The sequence below is a fragment of the Teleopsis dalmanni genome, chromosome X (assembly GCF_002237135.1).
Source record: "Teleopsis dalmanni isolate 2A chromosome X, ASM223713v2, whole genome shotgun sequence".
In the NCBI taxonomy this organism is placed as follows: Eukaryota; Metazoa; Arthropoda; class Insecta; order Diptera; family Diopsidae; genus Teleopsis; species Teleopsis dalmanni.
In genome coordinates, this window is record NC_051848.1 from 23,922,020 (window position 1) to 23,935,477 (window position 13,458).

At 25.8% G+C, this 13,458-nt stretch overlaps 1 protein-coding gene across 3 annotated transcripts; it reads left to right on the forward strand.

Annotated features, from left to right (window-relative positions):
* The first annotated feature begins 2,177 nt into the window (after positions 1 to 2,177).
* Positions 2,178 to 13,236, forward strand: LOC119688919 (sorting nexin-32). Of its 3 annotated transcripts, none has more exons than XM_038103592.1 (8): positions 2,180 to 2,348; positions 5,244 to 5,627; positions 6,423 to 6,544; positions 6,610 to 7,054; positions 8,133 to 8,315; positions 8,650 to 8,667; positions 12,793 to 12,902; positions 12,964 to 13,235. In XM_038103592.1, exons 1-8 carry the CDS (start codon positions 2,253 to 2,255, stop codon positions 13,055 to 13,057), a joined length of 1,452 nt encoding a protein of 483 aa, XP_037959520.1. In that variant the 5' UTR covers positions 2,180 to 2,252; the 3' UTR covers positions 13,058 to 13,235. The 3 variants fall into 3 exon arrangements, with proteins under 3 accessions (XP_037959521.1, XP_037959520.1, XP_037959522.1); XM_038103594.1 differs by lacking the exon at positions 2,180 to 2,348 and adding an exon at positions 4,387 to 4,649 and having other exon boundaries at positions 12,964 to 13,233; XM_038103593.1 differs by lacking the exon at positions 8,650 to 8,667 and having other exon boundaries at positions 2,178 to 2,348; positions 12,964 to 13,236.
* The last annotated feature ends 222 nt before the right edge of the window (positions 13,237 to 13,458 follow it).

Below are 13,458 nucleotides of genomic sequence, written 5' to 3' on the forward strand. Positions count from 1 at the left end.
CTGGAATAAACTCTCTGTGTCCAGTTTAGTTTGTCTTACTCGAAAAATAATTTAAGTAACTCGCATTGTTGTTGGTGATCTATTTGACTCCTATTTTTTACTTTTTTATAATATTTGTGTATTTTCCCATTTCAATTTTACTCTACTTTTATTGATTTGGATTTACATTATATATAGCTTCTGTATTTTTAATTAAATGCGGAGATGGATAGATTCAGGGTTTCGAGTATATTTTCTGAATTTAAAGATATTTCGAGAAATTTTTTTAATGTACAAAGTACACTAGTAAGAAAACCTACAAATGAATTTAAATACAACTAGTATAAATATTTTTACAATAATAACTAAAACGATAAATAATAAGACTACTATTAATAGGCTTAAGGACTTTGAAAATGAAACTCTTCTAGTTCCAAATGCAGACATCTTAATTTTTACAACTTTGATGTACCTCCATTGCGATAGTTAAGTTTGCTACCATTTTTTTTTGAATGTATCTATTATTTTAATTTAGGTCGTGTGCGAGTTAGGCTAAGTTGCGTTCTAAATGAGGGAAATTCTAAGTTATGCCGATAATGTAGTGATGTGTCGATACGTGTTGATAAATGGCTAAATGTGTGCAGTGCAAAAAATCCCAAAAAATCTCCCATTTGGTTTAGCATCAACTTAGTCTAACTCGCACACGTCCTTAATATACATCTAATATCATTGTTATTTCAATTTAACTTGAAGTTCTGCCAGCTCTTGAGAAACCTAAGTGATACAACTTCAACTAATATGTTTATCAACAATTAATAATCCATTTTGATGTATCGTGCAGAAACATATAATACAGAGTTTTGAAGTATATAATTCATATTATTTGCCTTAATGCCAGCACTAATTACGATATTAAAATTTAACAATAATTAATTGGAAAAGTAATTAATCAATCCAATTCAAATTAAATTAAATAGAAAACCATAATAACAATAAAAGTATACATCAATCCATTTTTATATATTGTTAATTACAAAATATCATCAATCCATGCAAATCTAATACAGTTATATGTCATTTAAAATTTAATATAAATAAAATTAATATAATACAATAAATTATTATAAGAAATATTAAATAAAAATTAATTTAAAACCATCCAATAATCATATAAAGCCGACAAATTTACAGTTTAATTTATAAGACAAACAAATTAAATATGTATATTCAGTATCCAAGAACAGATTTAATTAATAAATTAAATACATAAAATTTTGAAATAAATTTGATAAACAGCAAAAATCAAATTTGATTAATATAAACTTTGATATTAATTATTAAGTTATATAATAAATATATTTATTAATTATGTAAATTATATATAAATATATTATATATAAATGAATTATTAAATAAAATGAATAAACAACATGAAATGAAACAAAATTTGTAATTAATATATAACCAAACGTACGAAAAATATTTTAAAAATTTTAACATATATTAAACTAATAATAATATATGTAAATAATAAATTTAATGGTATGTGAAACGTATATGCAAATTCCAAATAATTTATGATATGTCATAATAATAATATTTATATATAATTATTAAAAAATATTTACTAAGTAATAATCAATACATAAGAATTTTATTTTTCATTTATATTTTTAACGTCTGTAATATATAATCTACTATTAAACATAATTATTTAAAACATAGAAAAAAAATTAAAATTGCATTTATAAATTATATTAATTATATTAACATAAAATTGTGGATGTAACTTACTGTAGCTAATTAAAATTTTTTAATTACAAAAAATTAATCTTATCAGCATTTAATTTGTTTGGTATACTTTTTTTAATGAAATCGTAAACTGTTATACGGCAGCAATATTATATCATTTTTATAACAGTATTCTTTAAGTTAAAACATAGTTCTCCATGAAAACTTTGCATATTTATGAAATTTTATGCAAGCATTTAAGTAAAGTAATATAATATAAATATTAAATGATATATTAATGATAGTGTTATTTTCAATAAATTAAATTATTATTTGCTATTCTTAATTTCAAAGTAAAAAACAACTTTAGATGTTGGCAATACCCTTCATGAAATTTATCAAAAAAATTTATTAAAAGAAAATAAAACAATTTCTCTAACGGCATTTTACGTGCATGTCATTTGAACAATAACAACTTATAGTCGCATTTAACAAAAGCTGTATTTTATTTGGCACATAATACTTTATTTGATAAATAAAATATGAAATTATTTAAAACAATATGCCAACATGTAAGTGTTCCCATATTCCATGAGCTATTGCGATTGTCCAATTTAAATGACGAAAATGATATCGTGGTAAGTCCAGTGATAATGAAAACAAGCAATAATAGTTCAATTTGCTCAAAGATCTCATTAATGCTTATATATTTTTTTAATTTGTTAATAAAATTTACAAGTTTAAAATTTGCGAACAAAAAATATCATAGCGCTTTTTGTGGAGCGTAGCTAAAGTTTGATTAATAATTTCTTTTACTGGTAAATAGATTTGCGTAGAATAATTTTCATATAAATAAATTAATAATTTTTGTATTATTGTAATTAAATCTTTCAATATTTATTTTATGTTTAAGTAATATTCAAATAAGTGGTGTTTGTAATCATTTTTTAACCATAAATAAAATGCTTTTTATATTGAATTAAATAAACAAAAATTGATTTAACATCAAGTTTTTGATCATTTAACTTTAAGTTGTATTATGTTTTTTTAAATTATATTATTGATAAGGTTTTTAATATATTTTAACTTTAAATGGTTATAAGTACAAATTATCTGCCTATTATTTCAAACAAATTATGTACACCGCTTATTAAAACATGTTCTCAACTATTCGGCAGTCTGAAAACTAGTGCTTTCTGAAGCGCAACTATATACGGTGACCGTGAAAGACCAAAGTCTCAGGAAGTATTTTGCTTTTTATAGAACTTCTATCGGATATTAATTGAGTTTAAGAATTAAATCAGTCACATTCCGTCTGTCCATCCATTTTTTCCATTTACAAACAACAGGTGATAGCATCTCGACTGTCTATATAATAATTTTCATATAAAAATCTCCAACCTTAACATCTAATATCTCAAAAATTAAATTATATTGACATAATGTTGAGGAAAAAACTGCTCAAAATAGTTTTTTTAATACATTCCCTTTTCAAATAGACGAGCTTGAAAAATCGGTTTTATTTCTAAAATACAAAGCTTTGTAAAATTTGTATTCAATTTTTATTGTATGCAGTCAAAATAAAATTTTCAGGACCGATTTAAGATATCTTTATTACTTTAAATATATTCTCATGGCGTTTTTTATTGGTAAATTTGGAATCTATGTAGATTTACTCTAGATCTGTTAAATTTTGTTGCCCAATCGAACATTTTTGGAGTAATCTAAAATTTTCATATTTGTATTAGTAAATAAACTAATTGAATTAAAATATTCACACTTATTTCTTTTTCTGTGTAGTTGTACACAACATTCATCAGAAAATCTTCGACAATACTTTTTTCAATAACACATATTTTTGAAAATATATATTCATCTGTATTTGTATTGTTATTATTTTGATTTTATATCTTTTTTCAATATGACAACCAAATTTTAAAAACAAACAAACAATCACACTTTTATATCTGTCAAATGAAATTGACAAAAAATTATAAAAACTATACTAAAAGTGAATCTCGATTAAAAAAGTTATTCCAGATTCACTAATAGAAAACACCAACTGAATAATATTTGTTTCTTTTTAACGCATTTCCACTCCTATGGAGTTTAGCATGCTAAACTCGTACTAAATAACTAAAATGTTAGTGTCAAATTTGTGCAAAAAACTTTATAGCATATGTTAATATTTAACTTTAGCAAATTAACATCACGCAGTGCAAATTAATTTACTAAATGTTAAATTCGAACTACCAATAGCTTTAGTTTGAAATACAAAACTAACAAAAAAAGACATGTCCAAAACGGCAATTTAGGCCGTGTGCAAGTTCAAGTAAATTGAGGTAAAGTAAATTGAAATTTTCTAGGGATTGCACTTATGTTAATATTTATTTATTTATTGCACTTATTTATTATTTTTGGTTAAAAGTTTTCAAATTTATTCATTACCTAATGTACCTAATTTTTATGTAATTTACCCGACTCGAAATTCTGGTCAATATTAATTTTCGCTGCCATATCGACATAATTTATTATTTCCATCAATTTGCTCGAACTCAGACACGGCCTTAATAACTTACAGTTGCTGTATAAAATTAAAATAGTATAACATGTATAACCTTTTACAACACTAAAGTGCTCTTTTGACGACATCAGCTGAGAGTCTTTAGCTATATTCAGCGAATGTCGGTAGAATAAGCAATCACCGATTAACCTGATTTTCTTTATTTAAAAGTAAATTACTAAAAATTCCTAAACAAGAAAGGATCGTGCTAATAGTTTTTCTATATATTTATGTTCCTTTAAGTAAATTTAATTAAAAAGTGTGTATTTTTTACAAATAACTAAACGCTCTGCCTACCAATTGTTAGGCGGAATAAGAAATTTGTAGATTTACGACTTATTTAAGTAAGACAAAACTAACAAAAATTTAAATTATGGTGAGTAAAAAAATTTATCCAGCTAAACAATTTATTACTTTAAATTTACACTAAAATTTTGCATTTAATAAACGCTGCAATATAACATAAATTAACAATAAATTAATTTTTGAATTTTAAAAGTAATACTATAGCACGAAATAATGCAAAATTTGCTTTGTTCGTTAGGCGTGGACTACGGAAAAATCATAAAAAATATTTTCTTTGTTGCTGTAGCTGTATGCACTTGGTCCGTTGAATGCTTATCAGTTTAATGCTGATGTAGCGGCTTTTTTGGGTACACAAATAAATAAAAGGCGTCATTGTGCGGTTTCAATAACAGCAACAGCAGTCGATTTTTTGCCTGACGGGGGTGGAGTTCAAAATTTTGTTAACTTTTCTTTTCTTGCAAAATTTTCGACAAAATATCAATTTTTCAATTAAACTCATTAATGTTATGAAAAAATACTTGTGTCCATTTATTCATTTATACAAGTTTCTATGTATGCAATTTATATATTATGTCTGATTTAGTATTTGTTGACTTTATTTAAAAGTTTTTATCATTTTGTTTTTAAAATGTTGCAAATAATAAAAAAAACTTTATAACTGTAGGATGGCACAGATGAATCGAATGTTATTGAAACAACTAAAAATGAACCATCTTTGCCTGGTAGCGATATCGGTGTTGGTCTGAGTCCGAATATTGCCGATATTGCTTCACCCTCCACAGCAGCAGGCTTAACTAATAACGGTAGCGGCACAGCCACATCGGAATCATCATCATCAGTAATCACACCTGCTGCAATGACTGATAATACTTTACATGTGGAGATCTCAGACGCTTTGAGCGAGAAGGACAAAGTCAAATTTACAGTACACACACGTACCACTTTGCCTGGTTTCGCGAAGCAAGACAACAATGTTGTGCGACAGCATGAGGAATTCGTTTGGTTACATGATCGCTTTGAAGAGAATGAAGATTATGCTGGTTACATAGTAAGTTTAAACATATGAAATTTAAACATATATTTAACATATGAAATTTCATTTATTATTATTCATTTTATTCATTATTATTCAATTCATTTATTATTATTTATTTCATTTATTATTCTTTATATTATTTATTATTAATCATTTCATTTATTATTTTTCATTTCATTTATCATTGTTTATTTTATTTATTAATTATCTTTTTATATATTATTATTCATTTCATTTCTTATTGTTTATTTATTATGAATGATTTCATTTATTATTATTCATTTCATATATTATTATTCATTTCATTCATTATTATTAATTTTATTTATTTTTACTCATTTCATTTTTTATTAATCATTTCATTTATTATTATTCATTTCATTTATTATTATTTATTACATTTATTATTATTTATTACATTTATTATTAGTCATTTCATTTATTATTATTCATTTAATTTCGTTATGGTGAAATAATTATGAAAACGACTAATATTGTATTTATGTACTTAACTAGTTCTAACAATTCTTTGCCCTGGCTTGGCCTGAAAAGCGTCATGTCACTTCCACAATTTGCTCACTGTAGACACAACAAGGTCTTTTACTACGACTTCCTCTGACTGCTTTAAATAACATATTTAATTAAATGATTTACTCAAGTTGATCCCTCCACAAATGACAGAATTTTTAACTATATCTTTTTCTTCTAATTTTTGAGCTGACATCAAAAACTTTATTTATATAGCAAACTGTCAAACTGTCACCTATTTGTAAATTTTAAATACAAAATGAAAATGTTTTGCTCTAGATTCCACCTTGCCCTCCAAGGCCAAACTTTGATGCATCTCGCGAAAAACTACAACGCCTCGGCGAAGGTGAGGGTAATATGACGAAGGAAGAATTCAAGAAAATGAAATCCGAGTTGGAAGCGTAAGTTTTAATTGTTTAACTAACATTAAATATTTAAATGAAAACAATAACATTGTTTACTTCAGTGAATACTTAGCCACCTTTAAGAAAACAGTAGCTATGCATGAAGTATTTTTACGGCGCTTAGCAAATCATCCTGTTTTTCGAGTTGATCAGCATTTAAAAGTATTTCTTGAGTACAATCAGGACTTGTGCGCAAAACCACGAAAGAAAATGGCTATATTTGGCGGTTTTGTAAAATCTTTAGGCAAGACCACCGATGAAATATTGTTTGGCGCTATTGTACGTGATGTCAATGACTTCTTTGAAAATGAATTACAATTTCTCACCGAGTATCATGGACATTTACGTGAAGCAGCGTTACGTACAGAAAAGATGACACAACGTCACAAGGATGTGGGTGAATGTCATCAAAAAATTTCAAATGCATTGATGCAATTATCAACAGCGGAAAAGGGTAGTATGGAAACATTTTGTGCTAAAAGTGCAGAAATTTTTGAAAAAATCAAGGTACATTAATTTGTTTAAATATATTGTATTATTTAGGGCCGTTTTGGTCTGTGAGCAAAATGGGCTTTGTTCTATTATGCACGTTAGAAAGCTTATTATTTCTGACGTGCGCCGATTTGTGTGAAGTTGCCTATTCTGAGCAAAGTTCTGCACTACGCTCTGTGCCGGTATAAGTTAGTTTTTGAAATATTAGGATTTAAAGTTACAGTAACAGTAACAAAAAATATATACAATTGTTATATTGATAACATAAACAACTGATAGATACGAAAACTTGTTTGTGGTTTTTAGGTGAAAATTTCTTACCTTAAGCTTCGATGCCTGGAGCATTACGGTTTATCATCAAAGAGCGTAGTGGAAGTTGCTTACAATATACAACTTTACTTAAATCCGTCCAGCAGTCAAATCAAAGGCTACTTGGCTATATTACTCAAAATGTAGAACCTTTGACTTGGTAAACAGAAGCAATTCAGATGTATCCAGGTTAATATCTGTTCTAACAGGACACTGGACTATAGGATAGACATGTGCACAATGATGTCTTTTCACCGCTCGTAGACAAGACATCAGAATACCTGTTGTTCTATGTTCAGGGCTGTTCAAAACCAGGCCTAAGCTATTGAGTGCCCCATTCTTTAACACACTCGATGATATTTCCAGCATCAGCGTTAGACAGATGCTCACATTTATTAATGCTTCCGTTTGATTCTAGCATAACCATTCTTCTACCCACCATTGTAAGGAATTCTGGATTCAGAACGGCTTTTTAGCTAATTGAGGAGAACACGTTCCTCCCTCCACTTAACCTAACCTAACCTAAATTCGTTGTTGGAGAGCTCGAAAAATAGGAATCATGTCCCCACATCATTTGAAAACTGCAATTATTAAAGTGCTATGTCGTTTAAGTAAATAGTTATATTGTAAATGCTAAAAGCTTAAAATTAGAGAAGTTTTCATTTTTGTTAAGGGTGTGCCGTCTTTAACTGCTCATAGTTGCCAAATTTTTTAGAACAGTCCTGATAATATTTATATAATTATATAGTATATATAGATAATAATATATATTTTTATTGCATAGAATTTGGAGGCACGTGTGGCAAGTGATCAGGATTTGAAACTTGGTGATACGTTACGTTATTACCAACGCGACAGCGATGCAGCTAAAGCGTTACTTATACGTCGCTTGCGTTGTTTGTCATCTTATGAGACTGCAAATCGTAATTTAGAAAAAGTACGCGCTAAGAACAAAGATGTGCATGCGGTAAGAATCACTTTTCAAAAATAATTGGGATTTTTTAATAATTTACCTATTAGGTTTTGGTGCTTTTCTTTTTAAATCAAAATTTGCTTCTTATATTTCATAGTAATATTTCTTTTTTTCAGTCACTTTTGTTTCTCTTCTTAGTTCTATAATTCTATAAAGTATTCTCATTTTTATATTTACGAACTTTTCTTTTATTTTCAATAATTTAAATGTTTAGCAAAATTATTATATATAAACTTTTTAATTTCAATTTCAAAAACTGTTAAACATCACTTCTCTAAAACGCAAACAATTAATGTTTTTCAATCCGCTTACAACGAACTATGTGCAGCCTTTGGAAGTGCAAGAGGTACTTTTTTTTTACTCGTTTTCGTATCCTGTTCAAATTATTTTAATGTTATTTATTATTTATTTGTTATTATTTATATATGTATAATTGTTGTTTTATATTTAATGCTATAAGTCTGTATAGTACAATGTTTTACAACTATGTATATGTTGCATTTGTGTGTTATCATGTGCATTTTGTACTTTATTTGTTTCAAAAGATATATTTAGTGTTGCATATATGTTCTTAATTAAATTTTTAAATTATATGTAATTTTATATTTGTGTTTAAACTCAACCAAACCCAACAATGCCAATCAAAATTATATACCTTAATTTGTATAACTTTAATTTAGATATTGCTAAATAATAATATTTAGTAAAATAATATTAAATATAATATTTTCATTTATGTCACACCACACTATGTATTTGGTATTACATACATACATGTTCTTGATTAAATTCTTCAATTATCAGGACTATTCTGGCAAAGATAGTTAAAAGTTCTTCGAAAATGTTTGAAAGAAAGACCGAAAGACAATTTGAAAGGTTATCGATATTTTGGCACAAAAGTCTTTTAGAGTTTTCAAAAGTTTTATCATTTGTAATTCTTTATTAATGTGCAATAGTTTATTATCATTATCTGAAAGATATGCTATATATTTTATTTCGTCTTTTGAAAGCCAGAAAATCGCTTTTAAAACATTTGCCAGAATATGAATCATTTTTCGAAAGATTTTTATGCTTCGTAAGACTATGGTGAGCTAAAAGATAGTTGCCAGAATTGCTATGAATACATAATTTAATGTTTGTGTTTAAACTCAATCTTACGAAACTATGCCAATTAGAATTATATACTTAGACTTGTATAATTTCAATTTAGGTACTGCTAATGAATAATATCGTTCCGATTCTAAATTGGCTATTTTGAGCAACTTTTCCCCACAATGTTATTCGTATAGCTTAATTCTTGAGACATCATTACACACGCCATCTAGCGCCAATAAATATGTGCAATTTTAAATTACACAATTTAACACATAATCACACAAATGACGGACTTATTCGCTGATGATTTTATGTAAAAATCTCAAATTTTAAAGCACTATATACCGATTATATACTATATACCACTATGTACTGAACCAATTTATATACATTTATTTAAATATAATATGCTGTATATTTTTGTATATACTTATCTTTATTTTCTATATATTTAAATAATTTATTAAAATGGCATTCAGCTCAGTTTGTTTACGTATATACGGGTTGTTTCCTGACAATGTACAATAAATGTAAGAGTTGATTCCTTGGTCGAAAAAACGGAAACAATTATAATAGATTGGAGACGTGAATTTTACCAGATATTTAAAAAAATCTTGTTTTGTAAGCGTTAATGACCTACAAGCAGTGCATTCATAGATCTTAATTCTCATACGATATTTGAGATATGATATTTATATTTAATTAAATGATAAATTATAATATAAATTATAATACAATAGTTTAAAATTGATAGGTTTGAATAATTTTCAACAATAATTTAAAAAAACTTTTTTTTAATTTAAAACTCTTAAAATTTCTGCAAATATATTTTTTGATTCACTTCTCATATATCAATTGCTTATTATTTTTTAAGAATCTTATATCTTTAAGTAATAAAGAAGAAAAACACAGAATGTCTTAAACTTGTAAAATTTATTCGAACTTACAGTATATTTTTAGGAAACATCCTGTTTGCAAATATATATAAATATATACTTATTATTATTTTTATTGTATTAATTATAACTGATATATAATAACACTTCATATTCGCTAGGGTTATTAAATAAGTTCTATTGATTCTACATTGTGTCACGAAATGTATTGGATGTTGCACCATCTTGTTGAAGACACATATAGACCAAGGCAAAATCAATTAATTTATGTCACAAAAACTCATTACTCACATATTAGTTGCATCTTTTAATAATATTTTCAGCATATAAACCACAACAAAGTATTAATTTTTAATATTATATATAATATTAATAAATTAAGTATCAGAATTAACATTCCTATCAAACCAAAGCATCGCAAAAGACTTTATTATAGAGATAATTCCTTTCTTTTTTTATCACTTTATTCATATATGAGCCAATTTTAGAGCCTAAAATTATCATTCTACCAGAATAAATCAAATGAAGTCGTAAAAATTAATTAAAAAGATACCAAATCGTTTTTTTGCTTAATTTGCAATCAACTTCGAACTTCCGTGTTATCGTACATTTTTTGAATAATATAATTAATTTGCACTGCGAATCTTCAGACATATGTATAATATGTTCTTAGAAAATAATTATTTTGGGTACTCGTATTTTAATTGCCAGAATTATCAGTTTTCTTCACTCGCAATGCGACATTTTTACTTATAATCACCAATGAAATAGTGTCAATTTCAAGTTGTATTACCGTCCGATTAAGACAATTTTTAAGTAATCAGTAGTAAATAAAGACATATTTAATGGACTTAATAGAACACGTTAATTTAAGTTAACATCTTACATAAAATTTACTTACTTATACCATTTTTCAAATGATCCCATTTAGATAGTTTTGCTCATTATAAATATATCAACTAATTTAGACCGAAAAATGTCGAATAAAACCCTTTAAAATAAATTTCCCACAAGCATTATTTTTAAAATTTGAAATATTTGTTATATGTTTTATATGCAAAATGTAAATAAACAAACTAAATGCATAAATAAGCTAATGCCAATGTAAACAACCTAAGTTTAATTTCATTAACATAAGTAATTTAAGCAGCAGTGGAAACATGTTATTAATTATTTAATTTATTTACTTAATTAAACCAAGTGAAAAAAAATTTGAGTAAATAAATAGACTTAAATAAAATACTACACCACACAAAAAAGTATATGTAGAAATGTATAATTGTTGTTCAAACATATTTTACCTAAGGTTATATATAGCATAGTGAAGATCCTATGCTGTACTAAAATTTCATAGCGAATCAAAAGAAACTTTATTGACAAGTGAGAAAGCAACCGTCTTGATACATATACACACAACTCTATATATAAATGCTAAACAATAATAATTACTGCAATATGGTAGATTCTTGTTATAACAAAAGATATAATGTCAAGACCTTTCGTTATTTCGAATGTATTTTATATATTACATTTATAATATAGAGAGGACTTTTTTGGAATTTTTATTATTTACAAATATTATATATTCTACTTATTTAAAGTATTCTTTATTTTTGGTAATCATTAAATCGAGAGTCTACTGTATATGTATATATTCATATTTTAAATTTTATTAAAAATATTTAGAGTAATTATGAGTTCATATTTTTTATATATTTGTGCTTTAAAAAAAGGCTTATAAATTGATTTTTATTTCTATTTTTATATAGTTATTTACTCGAAACAGCTGCATCGTCAGCCAAAAATTCAATTAATTAAAATAATATAAATTGAATTTTTATTGTTGTAGTTCATTACTCTTCGAAAAACCTCTTTATAGTTATTTATATAAATATCGCCGACGTTTCCAGTTTGGGGATATTTCAAAGTTAACTTCGGCTTCAAAAATGTTTCGAAGTCAAATTCTACTTCGTAGACGTTTCGAAGTCAAACATCGCCTTTGGAGATGTTTCAAATTGAACTTCAATATCATTAATGTTTCGAAGTCAAATTCTACTTCGTAGACGTTTCGAAGTCAAACATCGTCTGTGGAAACGTTTCAAATTTAACTTCAACTTCAGAGAAGTTTTGAAATTAACTTCGAAACCTCACCGATATTTATATAGATGACTGAATAAAAATAGAAATAGAAACCAATTTATAAGCCTTTATTTTATAGATTCACATAAGCCTTACTAAAAATAACCTATAAATTTTTGTGCTTTTGTTTATCGTAATACTAATTATATATTAAATAACTGTAGTACATTAATATCGCAACTGTAAAAAACATTGCATCCGTTTTCAACTTTCCTTTTTTTATTTTGTTAAAGTCTTGCAAAATGTATTTAATTTTTGAAAAAACAAACATATTATTTAATTGAATATTAAAATTTTATATTTTTTATTTTTTTTTTTTCCAATCAACGAACTAATCAAAGGCTGAAGCTGCACAAGCCGAAGCTTGCGAGAAATTCGAATCAATGTCAGCTTGCGGTAAGGAGGAATTAGTTAGTTTTCGTAATCGTCGTGTACAAGCATTTAAAAAGGGGTAAATTCTTTTATTATAATGTATAATTTCATTTTAACAATAACAATAAATCTTTTTACAGGTTAATTGAATTAGCTGATCTTGAAATAAAACATGCCAAAACTCAATATGAGTATATGCGTCAATCATTGCTAGCTCTCAAGGAAATCGCATAAAATGTTTTTAACGTTATTTTTTTTTTTTTAAATCAATCATTAATGTTAAAAATTTTGTTTAAATATCTGATATAGATCTTGAATCAACTGATCAAAAGCAAAAAAAATAGTTAAATGCGTTCAAAAATCTCGTTATCTTACATTATAATTTAAATTGTATATATAAAAAAGCAAAAATTCATAAACACTTTTAAACAATTATAAACAATATATTACACATTTACTTTTTGGATTAGTTAATTTTTTAAACGCATTTAACTAATTTTAAACTTGGAATTATTTATTTAATAATAAAATTTAATTGAATATATATATATATATATATATATGTCAATTGTATTACGAAATACTTTTGATCAAATGTATTTTCAAAGTATTTATTTTACTATCAGGGGAAATAA

What these genes read in the sequence shown, in the direction of transcription:
- LOC119688919 (XM_038103592.1), top strand. Translation starts at nt 2,253, where the DNA reads ATGAAATTATTTAAAACAATATGCCAACATGTAAGTGTTCCCATATTC. An exon ending in AAGATTATGCTGGTTACATA is followed by an intron (nt 5,628 to 6,422) that starts GTAAGTTTAAAC and finishes GTTTTGCTCTAG; the next exon opens with ATTCCACCTTGCCCTCCAAG. An exon ending in AAATTTTTGAAAAAATCAAG is followed by an intron (nt 7,055 to 8,132) that starts GTACATTAATTT and finishes TTTATTGCATAG; the next exon opens with AATTTGGAGGCACGTGTGGC.